The sequence below is a fragment of the Triturus cristatus genome, chromosome 9, assembly GCF_964204655.1.
Source record: "Triturus cristatus chromosome 9, aTriCri1.1, whole genome shotgun sequence".
Taxonomy (NCBI): Eukaryota; Metazoa; Chordata; class Amphibia; order Caudata; family Salamandridae; genus Triturus; species Triturus cristatus.
Window position 1 is genome coordinate 633,148,815 of NC_140592.1, and position 21,011 is coordinate 633,169,825.

Here is a 21,011-nt window from a genome sequence, read left to right on the forward strand (position 1 = left end):
GCAAAGCTGCCGTGCGGCCGAAAGTGAAAGTGTCGAGGTAAAACGCGGCGCGCGCGCCCGCGCACATGCACTGTAGCTCTAGGCTGGCCTGGTAGCACTTTTTGGAGCCCTCTCAATAAGTCTCGCCAGACCAGCGCATGCGCTGGGTCAGGCGAGACCTAAAAAGGGCCTCTATTGTGATATTTAACGCATCTAAAAACAGTTAGAAAGAAAGTTTTTAGAATCAGTTTATCCTAAATCAGATTAAAAAGTGCTGAATCAGTTTATTGTAAATCAGATAAAAAAAATAAAACAGTTCAGGAGAGAGAAAAGTTAATGTTCGTTTCATTCTGTTGTTTCAACTGCAATAAGTTGTTACAGTTGAGCAGCTACATTAAATCATTCCAAAGTACATCCGAGCCCTCAACAAGACTAGGTAATAAAAATGGGGACTCTCATATCAAGATCTGTCAGTGTGCCTCCACCAGGGGAACCCCATATTGCAGGGATGCCAAAGATGGCAGAATCTATTGAAATTTTTAATTTTCTCCACCTTTACCTACAATTATTCTAAATGGGAATAATTTACATAGTTTGCAGTTCTCCTGAAAATGTGGCATGGTTGCTGCTCTCATTGACTATGTTGAACACCCTTGGTAAAAAAGCTACTGACTGATCATGGGAATTCTTTAGAGTAGTGCATGTCTGATGGCATTGGTGACCTATTCATTTGCACCTCCAGGTATTTGAGTGGTTGTTGTTGGCAGGGAGTGACATAATACGCGCGTGCACACACACACACACACATACACGCATTATCTGAAGCCTTTTTTAATTACTGACATGACATGAAGTTTACTAATCATGATTAAGTTAATTAAAACCATTACATGATGTAAAACACAATATTAATTGATAGAAAAAGCTTAATTTCGATCTCTAGGATCATAAAAGGAACATATAATTTACAGTATATACAATATTAGCCAGTACACAATCGGTTAAAAGAATAAACACCTGCTAAAACTAAGGTCACTACTGCGGTCACTAAATGCTACCTAAAAAGCTAATGCACAGCTGATTAAGCGGAAGAAAAGGTGCTTCTTACCAGAATAAGGTCACTTCAGTAGATGTCCTGAGTAATTCAAGCATACACAAGGTAAAGTGCTAGTGCGTGCGCTGTTCGATAATTCACCTTAATGCTACCTAAAAAAAGCTAATGCACAGCAAGTAAAACTGAAGAAAGGCTCGCATTTTACCATAACAGAGTGAATTAAAAGGACAATTTGCATGCTAATCACTAAAGGACTCTTCATTAAGTCTCCTTAGTTGAGACACACAAACACACAGTTAAGTGCCAGTGCATGGAAAGTGCAGATGGAAAGGAGAGAGCCTTTAGGACATAGTTACTCCATTTGATTGTGCGACCACTCTAAATTGTTGTTCCGCTGAGGTAAGAAATTTTACCAAGCATGCTATTTCTTGGAGACTCCAACCTTACAAGCAGAACAGCAAGGCTTGGCAGCAAGTTCTTATTTCATTAGCATGAAAGAGATTGCGTAAAAGCTTTCTGCGTGGTGGTAGCAAAATGGGGATAAGCATTGTATGTGCAAGAAATATTTGCCCGGCCCCTGACACCTCTGACACAGCCTGCATGACAGTAAAGTCAGTTTTGGGGCCCATGATGGCATGGCTTCCTTTGATGGTAACAAGCCAAGTCTTAACGCTAAAAATCTAGATTAATAAAAGTCTTTGATGGTTTTGATGAGATAGCTCTGCGGCGTTGGCGATCTGTAGGCATTGATGCATAGGACAAAGGTGGTGAGATGCACTCCCGTGTAATCCAATTTTATTTTTAATAAATCGTGGCGTGTGGAACATCCGATGATCCTGTGTATTTTGTAAAAAATCCTGAATGGTGAAGAAAATTAGTAAAATGGATTGAATAAATTAAGGGTGAAAAAGAAGAATAAAAAGGAAGTGAAAAATGAATTAACTAAGGAGTGAAATATACATTTGATTCATTGGATTCGTTAGGCAGTGCAGCTTGGAAGGGAACCATGTGGCTCCTTCATGTTCGGCATTGATGCATAGCCATGAGTGTCTGCGTTTGTGGTGGTGCTCCCTGTCTGGCACCCAGGATAATAGCCTCACTTGTTTGTTCACCACTGCGAGTTTGAAGTTGTGATGTGGTAAGTGTGCTTCCCATAGGTGCTGCCAGGCCAGTGCTTCTAAAGCCTCACTTCTCTCCTTAGCCCATCGATTTGTTTGACTGTTATCCTGAATCTCCTTCCAGTTTACTGCTTTTAGAATAATCTGAGGGCCCATTCTTATGGAAGACAAGTACTTGAGAAGGGTGTTTTTCTGTGCTAGTTCTTGCTCCTGGAGCCCAAATTCCAACCAGATTTGTGCAGGTGACATATATTATGGGAGATAGAATAACAGGCAGCAGACTTTACTCTTGGCGTTGTTAAAAAATAGACTTTGTTTTCCCAGTAAGGCCACTAATCCATATGACAGCATTGGTATCAGTTTTGCTGTCAGCGTTGGTTTCCAAATTGGCATAGGGAATTTGCAATGTAATTTTTGAAAGGCGGCAATCAGTGAGGCAAGGCAAGGTTTTAGAGAGTTTAGATTGAGCCTGGGCGAGTGGCGCTCTTGTAGCCAGACTCCAAGGTGTTTGCAAAATAAGTGGGAAGCTTTGAAAAATGTTTTGCTTTTTTCGCTAAAATATAAGTGAAAAAGATTGTTACATCACTGACTTTGTCTCTCATAAAACCTGTGTCTATTTCCCCCTCATTTAAAGAAAACTGAATTTGTGATGCGTGCAAAAGTGAACGCCTGCAACCTCTCATAGCCTTAGGTAAAATACCTATAATTAACATTTCTCGAAAGTCAACTACCAAGAGGCTAAACAAAAACACTTAGGGCCTTATTATGACTTTAGCAGTCCTCCAGCGGCGGCGCCATTGTGCCGTCCGCTGGAGGACCACCAAACCTGTGGTGCATCCACCCACCGGATTACGAGTGTAATCCTGGTTGGGCAGGCAGTGCTGAAGTGGTCTCACGGCGGTGGTCTGTTAAGCTCATTGGAGAGCCTAACATGCAAACATCTGCCATGAGAGCATTGGCAGCACTTTCCTGCTCATTGTGGCACAGCATTCCACACTGTGCAGGAACCGGGGGTGCAATTCCAGCGGGGCACAGCATGTACCCTGTGCATGCACCCTCAGGCCCAGGAGAGGCAGGGCCCTGTTAGGGCCTTCCTTAGTTGCCTCTCTGACACCCTTTTCATGGCTGGCTCTCCACCATGAAAAGGGCGGTGGACAGGGAACTCAGAATATGCTTGCCGATGTCGCAGCCGCACTGCTAGCATATTACTGCTCCTGACCGATGTGTGACTGCCGCGGGATCCTGGATACCCGACGGATGCAGCGGTCCTGTAGCAGTCTGACTGCAACACTCTGAATACTGTGGGCAGGCCCGCAGTGTGGCGGAGGTCGGATCGCCACCATAAGTATGGCAGTCCTACGTACTCGTTATAAGACCTTTAGTAGATATACTCAACACTCAAAGCCACACCACACCTAAAAAATAACTAAAAGGGGAAGTTAAAACCTCCAATCTTCCAATTAACCATATGATAGACAAACCTCAAGCTTCCTTATCACATTTCCTGCACTCTAACAAGTAAACTATAATAAGCATGACATTTGTCCATATGCAAGCTGTTATCTGCAAAACCAATAGATTTTATTCAATGTGCGAATACATGAAAACACAGCATAAATGTCCACAGACTATCTGTGTCTTGTCTCTGTGCATATTGCCTCTTTTAGTACCTCTTATGTCTATGCCTATTTTTTTATTCCCATTGTTTGTGGTATTTCCTAGCACCAGTGATGGAATAAGAATGAAATACAGCAGTTTTTTAAATAGATTAGAAAAAAGCTGGAATGAGTTGGGTTTGGTGGATTATTTGGAAGAAGCGATAGCGTCTAAAATTGTTTCATCTTTCTTCAAAAAGCTTTCTCACTCAGTTTTTTCCAGGTCTCCCTAACAAACAACATTTAAATGTCTGTTGTAGAAGACCTATTGTGGGCAAGCAAACCCAATACTGAAAGTGGCTTTTGGTCATCCCACTACATGTCCTTGATATGCTTTATTGTCAGTCTTGCTTGCTTCATATTTAATGGCTCTTCTTCTGTTTGTTCGTCCCCTGGAGCATAGCTTCTTTACCATCCTTTCAAATTGTTGACTTGTATTACATTCTTGGAACTCATTTTTCTTTTGGGTGTAGCTTTCCAGGGGAGTACATTTGTTTTTTTGCTCACTCTACCCCTCTCACCTCTGGGCTGCTTCCCCATTCACCCCTTCCTCCAAGCACTCACTGTGTTGCTGTCCCACAACATCTCATCTGTTGCATCTCCCCAACCCGCCGTCCCACTCTGATTTTTATTTATAACCTCCTGTATTATTTCCTAGTCACTACCTCTCGTGCTATGCTTTTTATTTAATATTTGCTGCTCCCAAGCTCTGTTGTGCCCCCTTTCCAATGTCTTCGCTCCCTCCCCCGCCTACTCTCTCCAGCTCCATGCTAGCCCCTTCAATTGGCTTTGATAATGCTGACTGCAAAGCCAGTACCAGTGACTGGCCATACTAAACGCATAGAAAACGTTTTTCTAAACGTTCAAGATGGCTGCCATTTTTTGTGACGCTACATGACTATACAATGACTCGGACAACTTGAGGTTCTAGAAAATATTATTTTCTATATTTTCTACACTCCCAAGATAGCTGCCATTCTGCGACCATTTTGAAATTATAGGAAGAAAACAATTCTGTCATTGGTTACCAGTTATCCCCATTACTCCAATTGCTAGTCTTCCTCATCATGGTCCCTCCGTCATGAGCTTTGGCTCCAAATACTTCCAGAATTCACCTACCTCATCTTTTCATTTTCAGTTAAAATACTTTTACCATTAAAGGAGGCACCCTAGACAACTACTTGACAAAAGGACCCCTTGTAACTACTCTCATTCTTGATGACATAAAGGAGGGTTCCAGCATCACCACTTCCTTAATACTAAATTGTATGATGATAGGGGAAAAAAAATACCACTAAAATCCCTAACCATGTGAGAAGGGAGGGAAGTCAGGAGTGTGACGAGGAAGAATAGGGCTGGGAGTAGTGAAGCTTACTTGCGCGCAATCCGAGCACTACCGCCTCTTCTGTCTTCCTTGTCCCAGGCCTTATGTCACGAGGACGCATCCAAGCTAAAGAAAGAACATTTTTACCACTTCAAAGAAACTGCATAAAAAGAGAAAATAGACACAGAATTGCAACCAGTGATTTATTTATTGCAAACAAAAAGCTCCTGAGGAATGGTTTGCCAATGCTAGTTACATTTTGGAATAGTGCGACCGAAAACAATTATTGATGAGTCTCCTTCAAGCTATGACCTTTCGACACAAAGTAACTGACCATGCTGTACCTTTGTTGTCTGCTAGGGATTGTTGATCAAACATTTTCACTAGACATAAGCCAAACTGAGCGATTTTGTCAAAACGTATTAATGTATCGATTTCTTTTAGGCTGGGCTTCCGTTTGGTGTTTGTAAAAGATTAACATATCTTTTTCTCTCCTTCTCCCAACATGTGATTTCTATTTTCTGCTCAAATCTCCTACCTCAGTTGCATGCTTCTCCATTTTCTGTTTCCTCATTTCTTCTCTCCCTTGGTTTATCTTCAGTGCTTGAAATGAAAATATAAAAGTGTAGGTACTCAGTGTCCCAGAGTACCTACTTGCCACTGAGAGGTGCAGGTACCCACCTATCAAAGGTATTCCACTTCTGCAAAGAAGTGCAGGTACTTCTCTCTCTCGTTCAGTTTAAATAAGTGCAGGGACTGAGTACCTGTGAGCAGGGCTTTAAGTAGGCCGGGTCTCACCAGGTCTGAGCACCAGCAGTTTTTAAAGGGGGCCTCGAAACGAGTCTCTATCTGGCTCTGTTGTGTGCCCTGGCACAGGCGGTCCGTTGTTTTCCGGAATGCAGTGACAGCAGGCACATAATGTGCGCGCGCTCACACTGCCCACTTCTCACTAGTGGAGAAGTTACAGCATGATGTCATGCCAAGTGAGCGTTGTAGGAGAAGGTAAATTCTTGCTTCTTACATCTCCCATGTGTCTGCTTTTTAAAACACAACACTCAGAGCGCTGTTGCGAGTGAGGGGGCCCTATTGAATAGCGCTCACTGCAAATTGCCACTTCTCTTTTTGAAACTCAGGAGCGTCAACATTGTCTGGTGCAGGCGGGCAACTAGAGCCAAATTTCGGGGAGGGTCTGAAAAAGATTTCGGGGGGGGGGCTATATCTTCCAGCCATAGGCAGAGTGGCTGTAAGAAGGGGTGAAAATACAACAAAAGCCTCATTAACGAGTAAACGGTCTTTTAAAGACCTGTGAAGTACTCGGGTCCGGCTGCAATTAGACGGACGCCAGCCCGCGAGGCTGTATCAGCCGGGCTGACACACATGACGGGGGGGCTGAAGCCCGGTGAGCCCAATGGGTGTTGCGTGCCTGGTCTGGTGTCACCAGGGCTGTAAGTGGAAGCTTTTTCAATATTATATACAATCCATAGTTGCTGCGTATTTATCTTATGGAACTAACAACCATTGACAAAGCCAATAGTCCTGACTTGCTGTAGGTATGATGTTACTTGTTGTATCATATATCTGGATGCAATGACAGAAACAGCAAAATACAAGTCAGGCGGCACACTATGCTAAGCACAGATTTTTAGCTTATGTGTTTTTAAGCCACACCCTTAATTACATTGGCCACGCCCCTTTGAGAGACCCCCAGTTTTTTCATCCCACTTAAAGCCCTGCTTGTGAGTACCTGCCCATTTAAAGCACTGTTATCTTCTACTGATTTTCTCAGCTTCTCTTTCTTATCATCTCAGAAAGACATAAGTCTCAGTTCTCTCCTGTGTGCACTTCGTACCACACACTTTGGGTTTCTTCTCATACTCATTCTCTCTGTTCTGCTTCCTCTTCCTGACTCCCCCCTTTCATCTTTCCCACTTTTACCCTTCTTTCTCTCCTCTGTCTTCTATCTCCCTTATTTCTTCCCCGTACAGGAATGCCCAGGTAAGCCCTGGCATTATTTGCCTAGGCTGGTCAGAGCCTCGTGCTCTGCCACCGTTTCACCTTTATAACTCTTTATGGTGTCTGTAATCAGATAGGGTCGGTGTGTCAATATTATCCGCTTCCCGCCCAGTAACGCACTTCCATCACCTGGTAAGCGTTTGCCGTGCACGCGCCTGCCCCCCCCCCCCCCCCCAGGAACGCATGCGTGTTGTCCTCCTCGAGGCCTGTGCGCGTGGTTTCACAGCCCTAGACGAGAAACTGGACGCGGGCCAGCAGCGGTGAGGAAGTCGTGAAAATCCCATGTGATGTCATTACTGGGAACGCGATTTAGAGTGTAGGTGGTAAGCGCAAGTAGGGCACGGAAAGGAAGTGGAAGCATACAATTAAGGTTTGAGAGGAAATGGAAAAATAATAAACGTACCCGAGCTCTCAGGTTTAAGGTTCCATGCATCAGTAGCTCATCCAGTCCAGGTTTTTCTTTCCATTCCATTCTGGAATTCGTAGCACAGTTGTGCGGTTGCTTCCATAAAAACATTATGAGGACAAATTCTAGAAAACAAATTTAAAAGTTCACGAGTGGCGCTATTAAAACCTGAGAACTCTGATGAAGAGGGAATATGAAAAGTAAGCAGCAAGGCTTAGTTAGTTAGTGTGACTGCATTAGGAGCGGCTGAATTAAACTTCCACCCTTGCGAAGTTTAAAACATAAGGGCCATGCAATGGATCAGAGCAAAAGCTGCTATCCACAGCTTTGCAAAGAAAAGCCTTATAACTGTCATAGCAAGTGCCATACAATGAAGGTATTATTGTTTAATTAGCTGAGAAAAAAAGGGAAAATGGGGCACTGCAGCTACTGAAACAAGCACTACACATGCAATACTTTTGGCCTTGTCTGCGCCTCTCTCAAAAACCTAAGGATAAGAAATGGCATTCCCATCCCGGGTTTAGGAGAAGGTTGGCTAAGCATATGTATATTAGCTCGCTTGTACTAGTCTCTCTTCTCTGAGCCTGGGAGGATTCCTCTTAGATGGCCTTGAAGGAGAGAGAGGCCAGTGAACACTTGGTATGTGGATGACTGTGTGCATGTTTCCTCACATTCACACGGAAACGTGCGAAGCATGGTTTCAGTAAGAGGATCTTATTAGCATGCACACTTCCATATGTAATATTCACCCATGACATGCAGCAAGTCTCGCATTGTGTACATCATTCGCTTAGCATCTCTCTGGATCTTGTCATCTCTGCCAGGCTCAGCCACCTGATATCTCTACAAAACTTACCCCAGCAGGCACCTCTGAATTAGGTATGCTCCTGGTAGCAGGCCTCATCTATGGGCACCACCTTCCAGGGCCTTCGGACCCTGAGAATTGGTTGATATCAGTTCCTCTCCGTCCTGCACAGCTGTGCTTTCTTTTCTAGATAGTGTCCCACTATAGGGCTCACTTCCACCACCCTTTCCACAGGAAATGTAGCCTCTTCTCTCATTCCTGATGAACCTCCACCAGCCAAGTCGATTGTAGAACTTCTTAGTCACCAGGAAGTTTGGCTGTTGGTGACTCCACAAGACAGATATCTTCTCTGGGGGTGCAGTCAGGAAATTCCCTTGCTCCAGCAGGCATTTTCTCTCTCTGTGCTATCTACAGTACTCCTCCAGGGGTCTTGCCAACATTGTCCCCTCGGGTAATCAAGTCAGCATCAGAGATACTGGGTCAGGCCCTCAAGTAATTCCTTCCCATTCTTCTAAGTGGGAGCTGTCGCTGTCCATGAGAATACTTCACAATGACCTGGGTGTCTACTCAGAATTTATCCTGGTATTGCAGACAACAATGTGGATTCTGGCGACCCCTCTTGCGCGCTGAGTTCAGGCAGTTCCAGTTATTTATTTATGAGTCCCAGACTGGTCAGGTTGAAGTCTTTCTCACTCAAAGTTAAGCAGGGCAAGGGATGAAGCTGGGAGTTCACTGTAGGAGAAATACAAAACAAAGGTACAAATACCCACTCAACTACCACACATCACTGTAGCGACGCATATGGGGCAGGAAGGGAGCATGAACTACGGACTTAAGAGACTTGTGCCTTGCTACTTTCTTTCAAAATAGCCTGGTCCATATCAAATGACCTAAGGAATGTTCCCACAGTTTAGATCCCCGCCTGGCTGTCTTTCTCTGTTCTACATCTTATGAACCACTCTGACACAGGTGATCCAAAATGGAGTCCTGTCCCCATACAGTTAAACACAACAGACACGCTCCATTCTTATCCCAATCGATAAACACAACATGCACAACGCACACAGGACGTCTACATGGGTCCCTGCAACCAATCCAGAGCCTTCCACCGTAGCTGTCCAGAGGCAGCCGGCATAATATTTAAAGGTCACGAATACAAGTAGCAGCTCATAAACCAGAGCTTACATTGTGTGAGATTTCATTAGGACGTGCCACCACACAGCAGAGGTCCAAATAACTAAGGACACTTTTCCTTATATTGTGTTTGTGTTCATGTGTGAATCCCAGGTTTGAAAGTAGCCAATCAGCTCTTTTTGTTAACTCTGTGTAGTCTCTGAATTGGTCTAAAATTCGAGGCACTGTTTTTAGTCTGATTTTGATGCACATGAAAAAATGAGGTGCCTGAGACTGGAAGAACCCTCAGATAATGAAGCTCCAAGAAAGCAGAATCTCATATTAGATGAGAGTTTGTGAAGGTGGGAAATTCGGTCCATATGTAATACACTCATTTCTAATAGGAGTTATGAATAATATGCAAACTTCCCTGAGCAGTTGCATGTGTGAAAATTGTTTGCGAGGTCTTCCCTTGCATACAAACGTCATGAAAGAAACCAGCTCAATGCATTTTGTATACAATTTCTAAAGTCATGGAGTGAACACTGCTAATAAAGTGTATGCGGTTGAATCACAAAACCGCTTCCAGTTCCTAAAAAAACATTTTCTACTCCAACCATGTCTGCCATGAGCTATAATTACATGAACAGCAAAAGCATGAGGAGATGAGAAATAATGTGAAATAGCAAACCCCAGTAATCGGGATTTCTGCTAGATAATACTTGTGTACTAAACATTTGACTTCATACAGCCTAAACATTTAGACAGTAGCTGGTTTTCAGTTAGTTGTGTCCAGTGTCTTTCCATATATCACTGCACGGCTCACACTTTCCTCTCTATGCACAGGCTATTGTAGCTAACATTGTTGCATGTTTGGTTTGGATCAACAAACTCTTCAATTGCACAGGGAGAGCATTTACACCAGTAGCTTGAGTAACTTCAATCAAGCCTACCCAAAGTATAGACAGGAAGTGGCCAAGGCCATGAACTTCTGCCCACACTGGCATCAATTGGGAGTACCACCTGCCCTTCCTTGGGCTCTGTGTTCCGAAGCAGGAGAATTGAACCCTTAGACACAGCTTCTTTTGGCTGACGACTGTTTGGCTTGATTATACATCCAATCTGATCGCTGCGGGGTACTGGCCATCACCATGGACTCTGATATAGAGTAAGCTTTGCGAGTTCTTGGTTGCCTCGAGACAGAACTATACAACAGGAACAGTGCTCTTGAATCTGATTGGTTCCCTGTACATTTTCAAGTGCAGGTTGTCACCTCACCAACTGCCACTACTCTAGGTATAAGCAGGTGCCCTTCGTCAGAATATGGATTCAACAATTTTCTTCTATGATCTCTGTGCACAAATACGGCACAACCAAGGAAAGGCATGTAGCTGCCCTCTATTAACAGTACAAACAGGATTAAGGAAGAAATTCTCGGCGTGAAGAGACAGAGGCAGACTCCCTTTTGTTAATGTGCCTTAACTCATCTTAAAGAACTGCGACGACTCACGTATTGTGAGCACTGTTGCCAAGGGAAAGATCAGTGTGCCACTGTTTTCACCCAGTCTGGCACGAGGCAAACGCATTGAGAGTAAGATCATTCTCTCGCTCAAAATTTCCCTGTTGAGACACCATCTGAGCTGCCTTAACCCTTTAATGTGAACGAAAGGAGCCAAAGAACCTGTGGTGAAGCACAGATCTTGACGGGATGCTAGTGACACACTTCCTCCCAATGACCTATTTCTCTGTGTCTCTGTGACCACGATGCCCACAAGCCTACCCATGAATTTATTTAGTTATTTATTTGACCACGTGGTATCGTGGGCGAATCATTCCCTATGGGGCATCTCGGTGCTGCGCTGCAGGACAGAAGAAGGAAAACATCTAAAATAGCTAAGTCTTAAGCACCTTCTTAAAGGAAGTGAAATCAGGGCAAGTGTGAAGGCCAAAAAGAAGTTTGTTCCAATGGTAGAGGGCAGTGTAAGAGAACGATCTGTCCCCGTGTCTTGAGGTGCAGATGCGAGGAATCACACAAAACGCCTTGTCTGACGATCTCAGACATCTAGAAGGAAGATAAAGATTTAACAGGGACGACAGATAAGCTAGCCTGACTTTAAGAGGGCTTTGTGTGTCAAACAGCAAAGTTTGCAGATGACACGCTTCCTGATAGGCAACCAATGAAGCTTTCTAAGGATCAGAGAAGAAGGCGAGAGCGAAGGAAGGTTGCAGATTAGTTGCACTGCGGTATTTGCTGCATCCATCCTCATCAGCTGTTCTAACCTCAAAGGTCACAATTGAAAACTTTAGCGCTGATTGTAAGGCTTTAAGCCCCTTGTGTTGCAGTTTCAATAGCTATGCTCTGCCACCGCTGTGAGAGGAAATTCCAGTAAGCCTCACCTGTGACCTCCAAGCATCTAATTTCCTGTACTATCACCATCGAGTTGGCTGAAACACCAGAACACTAAGGCTAAGGGTCTGATTTAGAGTTTAGTAAATGGGCCACACAGCCACAGACATGAACAATATTCTATTCGCCTTATTACAAGGGCAATTATATCTGTGTCAGTTGTAATATGCAAGACGGGATATCTGTCATATTTGTGACTTAGTGGCTGTGCACCAAATTCTAAAACAGGCCCTAAGTCAATATGCATTCAGAACAATCTAAATTTAACAAGTCTAGGTCTTGCACTCTCCCCTATTCCCATAGCTGATCAAGAGTTCCAAGGGTTGAGACACAGGGTACGTCTCAAACAAAGGGAACTAAGAGGCTTGGAGGAAACCGCAGCTCGTCAACACTCAACGGTCCCACAGAGGCCCCTATCCGATCTTGTAGATAAGGCCAACAAGCTCATTGCGTGACTGGAGAGCAGAGATACAGATCGGAACTGGGTTGCAGAGATCCGAGTGTCTGATGGATCTCCATGTAGGTCAGGGATAGATATTGCCCAGGTTTTCGCATCCTATTACAAAACAGTATGCCAATCGATCGCCACTAAAAAGGGAGAAGAGAGTGCTGAACTGCTCAAAGACATCTCTCTGCCGGCACTTTCAGCAGAGGACAGGGAAGCCATTAACCGAGACCTGATGAAGGAAGAAATGGAGGGGGCCATCCGGGTCCTGCAATCCGGAAAGCCGGCAGGCCCGGACAGACTCCCTGAGGAACTTTTTTAATGTGTGGCAACAGGGATAGCACAACCGATGTTAAACATTTTCGACACTGCGCTGAAGGATGAGCATCAGCCAGAAGACCTAAGACTGGCTACAATTGGCAGATAAACCTCCGGAGCAATGCAGCTCCTACAGGCCCATCTCCTTACTCAATTTTGAAGCCAAGGTCTTGGCAAAGGTACTGGTCAATCGACTTGGCCTGGTCATCTCCACAATAATCCACCCTGATCAGTCAGATTCATACCACAGAGGAGCACCAGGCTGAATCTCAGATGTCTGTTTGGTGTAATGCATGTCACAGTGACTCAACCAACTTAGCCTGCTGCTGTGCTGTTGTTAGATGCTTGTATGGCATTCGATAGTATTAAATGGCCGTACCTGTTCTCAGTCCTGTCCAGATTGGGTTTTGGACCGAAGTTTTATGCCTGTGTCTGTCTCTTATAGCGTGACCCACTGGCCCCAGTTTGAGTGAATGGGACGGTCTCCAGGTCGTTTGCACTACATAGGAGCACGCAACAGGGGTGTCCGCTTTCCCCTTTAATCTTCGTAATGGCACTTGAACCACTCATGGCATGGGTCCGGGGGGACCCTCTTGTCCAAGGCATTGATGTGGAGGGTGGCTAGGAAGAGCGTATCTCCTTGTATGCTGACGATGTATTGCTTTATGCATATAAAACCTGACGGACGTTTCACAGACTCATCGATACACTCCAACTCTTCAGCAACTATTTGGCTTACCAGATAAACTGGGATAAATCCTTGATCTTCCACTTGGCTGGGTAACTCCTGCTGCTCAGGTCTGCCTGCACTGTCCTGATACAGCGTGACAAGTTAAGATACCTAGGTATCTGGATCATAATGTCGGAGGAGGGCTTTCTCTCCCAAAATATCCACACCCAATTGGCGAGTTTGAGTGGGGACGTGGCTCACTGGTGGTGGCTACCGATCTCCCTCATGGGTAGAGCGGTCTTGTTTAAACTGATGGCCCTCCCCTGTCTGCTATATACTCTCCAGAACACCCCTTATCAGATCCCAGATGCCTTTTTCCGGGCAATTAAAGGAGAGCAGTGTAACTTACTGTGGTAGGGCAGTAAACCACGTATTGCGTTGCGTAAACCACCGCGAGGTGTCTGCCAGGGAGGACTGTCAGTCCCTGACATTAGGAGCTACTACTTGGCAGCCCAGCTTATTAATATAAATGGCTGGGTCTTCGCATCCTACTCCGAGCCAGCATATCGGGTAGACTGCCATGCAATGGGAAATGGAGCATATCCAGCAGCGCTGTACCACAAAAGCAGAGAAAAACTTCTCCCTGTACATATGGGGGCAGTGGTATGAGCATGGAATAAAGCTACAAAGTCACTGGGTTGGGAGTCTAAACTGACACAACAAACCCCACTTTGGGGAAGTGATGGGCTGGACGAAGCGGGCGCCTGCAGGGCTTTAACAGATGGAGCCTCATTGGAATAGACCACCTCGGGGATGTCTGGCAAAGTGGGACCATGGCCACTTTCAAAGAGTTGCAGGTAGAATATCAAATGGCTGACGGGGAGGGGTTTCGCTACCTACAATTGAGACATGCCCTGCGTCGTCATGTACCAGAGGGTGAGTCGCTGCCCGACTACTCCCCACTAGAAGACCGGGTACTACTCGACCGTATAAACAATAAGGCTGTTTCCCTCACATACTGAAAACGAATGAACAGTCTTCCGGACCTCTTGGGCCCGCTGAGGGAAGCATGAGAGACAGATTTGGGGTTACTTGAAGATGTTGACTGGTCGGAAGCCACACAGAGCCCCAGGGACATCGCCATATCAGTGCGTTTCACACTGATCCAACTCCGGGTCCTAAATGGGTCATATGCCCCTAGGACGCTCCAACATAGACTGGGTAGATGTGACTCGGACCAATGTGTCAGGAGGTGTGGGCAGGTGGGCACCTTCTTTCATATCATCTCAGCATGTCCTAAAATCCAGCGTTACTGGACTGGAGTGGCTAGGGTTATGTCTGTGGTGGCGCGTCTTCCGGTACAGGTGGACGCATGTTGGCACTTGTTGGGAATAACAGGGGAAGACAAGTGGCCCACACATACCAAAATCTTGCTTATGCTAGCTTCGGGGGTGGCGAAAGGAAACATCGCGAGGGCATGGGGGCGGCAGACCCATCAAGAATTGAAAACTGGAAACAAGATCTAGATTGGTGACAACAGGTGGAAACAGTCGTCTATAAAAGAAGAGGATGCCCCCAAAAATGGGAAAAGGTCTGAAACTCATGGGAAAAGTACAGAAAATAGCTATGCAGGGTCAGGGGAGTGGGGGATCTAAATGGGAATTAAGACCCAGTTCCATCAGGTTCTGCAACTGTGAACCCTTTTGTGTACAAACTATACAGTTCATCCTATCTAATGCTGCCTGATTATTCCTAATCTCTTCTTTGGTTGTAATGGTGGATTGAACAACTTTTCAATAAAAAGAACTTTAAAAAAAAGAGTTACAGAGGTTGAGTACTACCCTACCATTCAGTTACAGTATTTGTATGGAGCCAACACTCTCACACCTGGTATACTTCTTTAATAGTGGCTAATCGTGGCTACTGTATGGCCAAGATATTATGAATGTGGTCAGTTCACCGAATCCGAATACAGACAACTGAATACCAAATACATGCCAAGGACTCGCTGGCTTGAATTTACAAACAGACACAAATCCAAGTAAATGCAAACACAAAGAAGTCAGACTTCTATCAGTGTCATAAGCAAACGTATTGAGTTAAAGTAAAGGTTTTGTGTATAGTCTTTAAGACCACACAGGGTATAGGACCAGGTTTTTCAAAACAGAACTTGATACCCTACATCCCAGCACGCAATCTTCGTTCCTCCTCTGCACATGATCTTATTGTTCCCTGATTGAAACATTTTTCCTGGGGGGGGGGAGAAGCTTTGTGTTAGGCGCAAATAAATTGTGGAATTCTCTTCCTATAAAATGGAAACAGGAGACACATCTGTTAGCCTTCAGAAAAGCATTAAAGACTTAGGGGCATATGTATCAAAACTCGAATTTGCAAATCTCAAATAGCGATTTTTTGAGTATCGCTATTTGAGAATCGCAAAATGGGATGTATTTAAAATATCGCTAATATTTAGCGATGTCTTAAAATTCCTTAATTGCGATTAGCAAATTGCGAAATCGCAATTAAGGAATACCTGCCCATTCATTTCTATGGGCCAGGAGACCCATAGGAATGAATGGGAAGTAATTCTCAAATTGCGATTCGCAATTTGCTAATCGCAATTTGAGAATAATTTCAAAGGTGCAAGGGTGTCAAGATGACACCCTGATGCACCCCTGAAACCAGCATGTGTGGACATATGGCGCACATACATGCCCTAAGGGCATGTATGTGCGCCACGTGGCACTTATTAAAATTTAAAAAAGTGCATTTTTAAAAGAATTCGCAAATTACCACCAACTAGAAGTTGATGGTAATTTGCGATTTCTTACGGATTTTTCGCAAAACTTTGTTGCCTGTTACATTTCATTTAAGAAATCGCAATTTGCGATTTCTTAAATGCTTGCGAAAAGTTAGGAAATCGCAAAATTAGCAATTCCTTAAATTTGCGCTGAAAAATGGCTCATACATACCGTTTAGCGATTTTTTATTCGCAAACGCTGTTTTTTGCGATTCGCAGCGTTTGCGAGTAAAAAATCGCTTGATACATATGCCCCCTGGTTTTTTATCCATTAAAGCGCCTGTGCACTCTTCAGTCAAATTTGGTTTCAATGAGTAAGCACCTTGACACCCTGGAGTGATTGTTTCACGCTCTATAAATCGCCATTTAATTTCACATAATTATGCTTCCCTGCAATATCATGGCTTACTTCTCTTCATTAAATTAGCATTCTGGAAATATACCTTGTCTTAAATATTCCATCAGCAGCCTTTCCAATACAAGCAAACCACAACACACTCGTTCACAGAAAGTGTCAGACAGTCTAGGTTTTAATGTTTCTATAAACTGCAGCAATTGCTTTAATGCTACTTTCCATACCCAATGCTATAAAAACATTAATTTTCTTAGAGAATTGGGTTATTATTGACAAACTTGTAAATCACTTGGAAGAACAGGCTTTAGGATAAAAATCACTTCCTTCGCAAACATTTGTTATCCTGTATTTCCTGTGAGCAGAGAATGAGCTAGTGGTACCCGAGTTCTTATAATTAGGCCAGGTCGAAAATTCTATTACATGGGTGTAATCTCACATAATTTCAGTAATTTAGCATTATGCTTGTGTATGCAAAATCCCACCAAATTATGTTATAACACCACGTCACCTCATTATGCACCATTCGAGGCAAAAATGTAGTGCAAGTGCATGGGAACGATACGATCAGCACAAGCACCTGCTGTTTACACTAATTGGTTTTTTTCTGCTATTTTTTTAGTGCAAAATAAATCCTGGCGTCCAAAATGGATGTGAATGTGCATTTTCTGCAAAATGCAGCTCCAAATGCCGAATTTGCATTCTGCGTAATTGCATGTAAAATTGCGTACTTTTTCTGAATGTTTCCATATTTACTAAAAACAAATTCAATTAATTTCTTACGGACATGATTCTAACCATCAAATAGATGGAAACAGCTTGAATAGTGGTGGGAATGTGGTGAATATGAATTGGTTGGGTAAGTCTTGTACTGTATTACCCAATGGCTCCAAGTGGCGGAATGAGTTTGATTTGAACTAATCTACTGAATGTTTAAGAGCGTGTGCTTCCTTATTAAATCAGATTCTCACGGCCTATACCCTGGTTCCTACTCTGCGGATCCAGGATCTTACCTTACTTTTAACTCCTGGGTGAAGCTAAAGTCCAAGGGTGGCAGGGCTTATTGTGGCTGGTGCATGTATGAGGTACTCAATTCATTATCCATTACATAATGACCCATGTTTGAAAACTTTAGAGCAGCTTGGCAAACGCACCTTTTTTTAATAAGGCCACGTATGACTGTAGCCAAGGTGGTTTGCACCTAACAAATATCACAATTCATTAATTCATTCATTTAATCAATTCATTCACTCATTCATTCAGGACGCTAGTTATTCATAGGCTTTGGGGCCACACCAGTGACATTAGCCCAGGGATCCTAACTGCTGTACTTGTCAGGAATGCTTGGGAAACCTGTCATGTATTATTAGGAGAAGTCTGGTCAGGTACTCTGTGGCTGTGAAGGACTCGGTTATATATTGTGTACTTATCTATGCATCTTCCCTGTTACTTTGGCCCTTGCTGCTCAGCCAGTGGGAACGTGCTGTGTGTAATGTTGGAGTAGTGGTGATGCAATGGAATTTTTTGGTGCCTGTGAGGTGAGGAGTGTCAGTTGGAGTATGGGCCAAGCAGCAGGGTGGCTGCTCCTGGTGGGGCTGTTCTAGGGGCTACCCTCTTGGCTATTCTCAGGACCTAGCTATGGATGTATTTATCTTCAACTTAGAATGAATAAGTCATCTACAATATATTACTCCTTTGCTTCCAGACTTTCATTACAACATTTTGGAGACCGAGCCATGGGTGTTAACTGGTGTGCCACTGAAGATCTAAAGGAAACTGAAGTCTCAACCACTGATGAACCTAAGAGCGATAAGAAATACAATTTCAGACAGTCACAGAACGCCCTGCAGCCCCACCAGTGTCCTCTGCTTTGGACAGCCCCAGCCAGGGCATACTTCTGTTATTTACATGGTTTGGAGATAACCTCCAGTGCGCTGTGCATGACCAGCTACGTTGTGTTTTTAAGGATCGGTCAGCACTTGTGTGAATGTAACCGGCATCATTTTATTTAAAGAACCTGGCAAGGCTGTCAAGAAAAAGTATCTTTGCAGCGAGCTATGTCGGCACATCATACATAGTCTGGAAATTATTCTAATCATCTGGCAGAGTAACTGGATGCACGTTGGATTAAGGAGTAGACACCGTTTGTTTAAGGGATCTGGCAGCGTCAAGGATTTTGTTGCCAAATAACTGGCAGCGTCCTTGGTAGGATTTTTGGTTTTGTTTAAGGGGACTGTCGGGTGCATGGACTGTGTGCTTTTCAACTGGATTATCTCTTCGGGAAACCAGCAGCGATATAATCTTTCAGGGTTGAACTTTGAGAACTGGCTGCAAGACCACTGACATTCATGTGATCTACCTCGGCAGAAATATTAACCTCTTCAATGCCCGTGACGAGCTGGTCTCGTCATGGGCCGCGGTTGCGCTGTGCCCATGACGGGACCAGCTCATCACAAACCCCGCCCGCTAATGCAACGGCCGGCACAGGGCGGGGAAAGGGGCGGGCACTGAAGGGGTTAAGGTAAGCTGGTGAGCTACAATTTGGGAGTGTCTAGCCCAAACTGTGCTGAGGAGTTTGCGTATCTCAGTGCAGTTACGATTATGTGCTGTGCTTTAAATGGGAAAAAATTGTGTAGGTACTCATTTAAATGTGGCGAGTGGGCGGGGCTAGGGGCGGGACTTAATGCCAGACATGCAAAGTTTATCGGCTTATATACTAGTTGCAATACACACGAGAAATGTCTTTTTATAAACAAATCAGGTTAATTCCTTATACAAAATGAAAGTCAAACAGTGATATTTTAACCTTTCCTCATTTTGTAACATTTCTCACAAAAACACACACACACACAAGCAGGCAAACAGACCCACATAAGCAGACACTCACACAAAAGAATCAGGTGGGACTAAAGCCCTTTTAACCTCCCATGGCTTTTCTCTTTGTGCTGTCACTGGACTGCCTCGATTCCTTGCAACACATCATGACAGCAAACACTGGGATATCATGCAAATGAGCTCACGCTGAATACTTCAGCGGGGGCTTAGGGCTTTAAAAGTGATTTGGCTGAACAAAGAGACAGGCTACCAACACTAGAGGCCAATGCACCTACCCTCCAAGAGTACCGGTACTCTCCACAGCCGTAGAGAAGTGCCGGTACTCAGGGTGATAAAAATAAGAAGTGCTGGTACTCAGTACCTGTGAGTACCGGCCCATTTAAAGCACTGGTTGTGTGCCATTTGAATGGGCCGGGAGGTTGCCATCTGGGGTGGAGCGTGTGTTCCTCATGCCATTGCATTTGTGAGGCATTTGTATGGGCTGCGAGGCAGCCATGATAGACGGCGCGTGTGTGTCCACTTACTGTACTATGATGTGACTTCAGGAATTTCCTGCGTGGACTGCTGCATGCACCTCTGGCATGTGTGAGTAGCAGCAAGGCAGCAGTATTCATTGCAGCCACACAGCATTTGGAGCATAGTCATCGGGATCGTATCTTGTAACTGGAGCATGCGCTTGTGGAACGCTGCTCTCTTGTGATTGGCTGTCTTTGTCAAGTCATCACCCAGGCGTGGTCCTTGCAGGTAAGTGCAATGAGGCGGGAGTGAGGGGCATTTAGGAGACATACAACAGTTTAGTAAACATCAAATAAATAAACAAATAAAACCACTCCCATTGTGCTCACCGCATTGCTGAGTCAGCGATGTGGCGAGTGCAAGGTAAGTGGTTTTATTTATTTAATGTTTACTATCCCATCGTATGTCACCTTCCACACACCCCAAACCTGCCCCACCCCCACCCCACCGCGCTTACCTGCATGGACTGCGCCTGTCATTGCCAAAAACTGGAATACGTGCTTGATCTAATTGGTGGACACACTGTAGGCATTCCGGCAACATTGTTGAAACACTCACGCTTCTTTGTTTGTAACCTGGATGTGATGGGGTGAATGACCTCTTCAATCCTAGCGTTCTGCTGGATACATGGTACCACTAGAATTACTTTCTACCTGTGGATGCTGGTAAGACCGCACTTATTACCAGATTTCAACCTGGCGAGTTCGGCAGATTTCCGAACTAGTGATGCCAATTTGTGTGAGATATCGCTCACAGGAGACGTTTAGTGTCATAATTGGACACAGTCCTGTTTCTTCAAGTCATGGTTGCTGCTTTAGTGTTTTTTTTAACCTTTGGTCATGATCCATTTACTGCCCAATGATATGCTGTTGTATGCCATAGTTTCAGGTTTTACTCTCATATTATTGTTTTCTCAATATTTTGTTTACTGTGCCATGTACTCTTGAGGGCTGAGTTACTGTCTGTGTATGATTTCCTACAAGTGCGTTGTCTGAGAGCGTGCGAGGTGTATGGCTTGAAAGCTATCTTTTCTACACTTTTCTAAAATTTCCAGCAAGTGAGAATGTTGTAGTTTAAAGATGCTCGGTTATACTTATAGGTAGAGTTTTCTTGTGCGTAGGTATCTTTACTACGGTTCTGCTGTGATAGTTTATTTATAGTGTGTGTGTGTGTGTCATTTCCTTCTGTGCGCAAGTTTTCT

At 44.3% G+C, this 21,011-nt stretch overlaps 1 protein-coding gene across 2 annotated transcripts in view; it reads left to right on the forward strand.

The window, feature by feature from the left end:
• PTGIR (prostaglandin I2 receptor) overlaps positions 1–21,011 on the forward strand; it is a 210,343-nt gene that overhangs the window by 48,010 nt on the left and 141,322 nt on the right. The window contains exon 2 of one of the 2 annotated variants that reach the window (XM_085625669.1): positions 18,165–19,132. The exons of the other annotated variant lie outside the window; for it this stretch is intronic. Coding sequence (XP_085481795.1) covers positions 18,165–18,206 — 42 coding nt within the window. The 3' untranslated portion in view covers positions 18,207–19,132. Of the gene's footprint in view, positions 1–18,164; positions 19,133–21,011 lie in introns of those variants that run through there. 2 annotated transcript variants of the gene reach the window in all.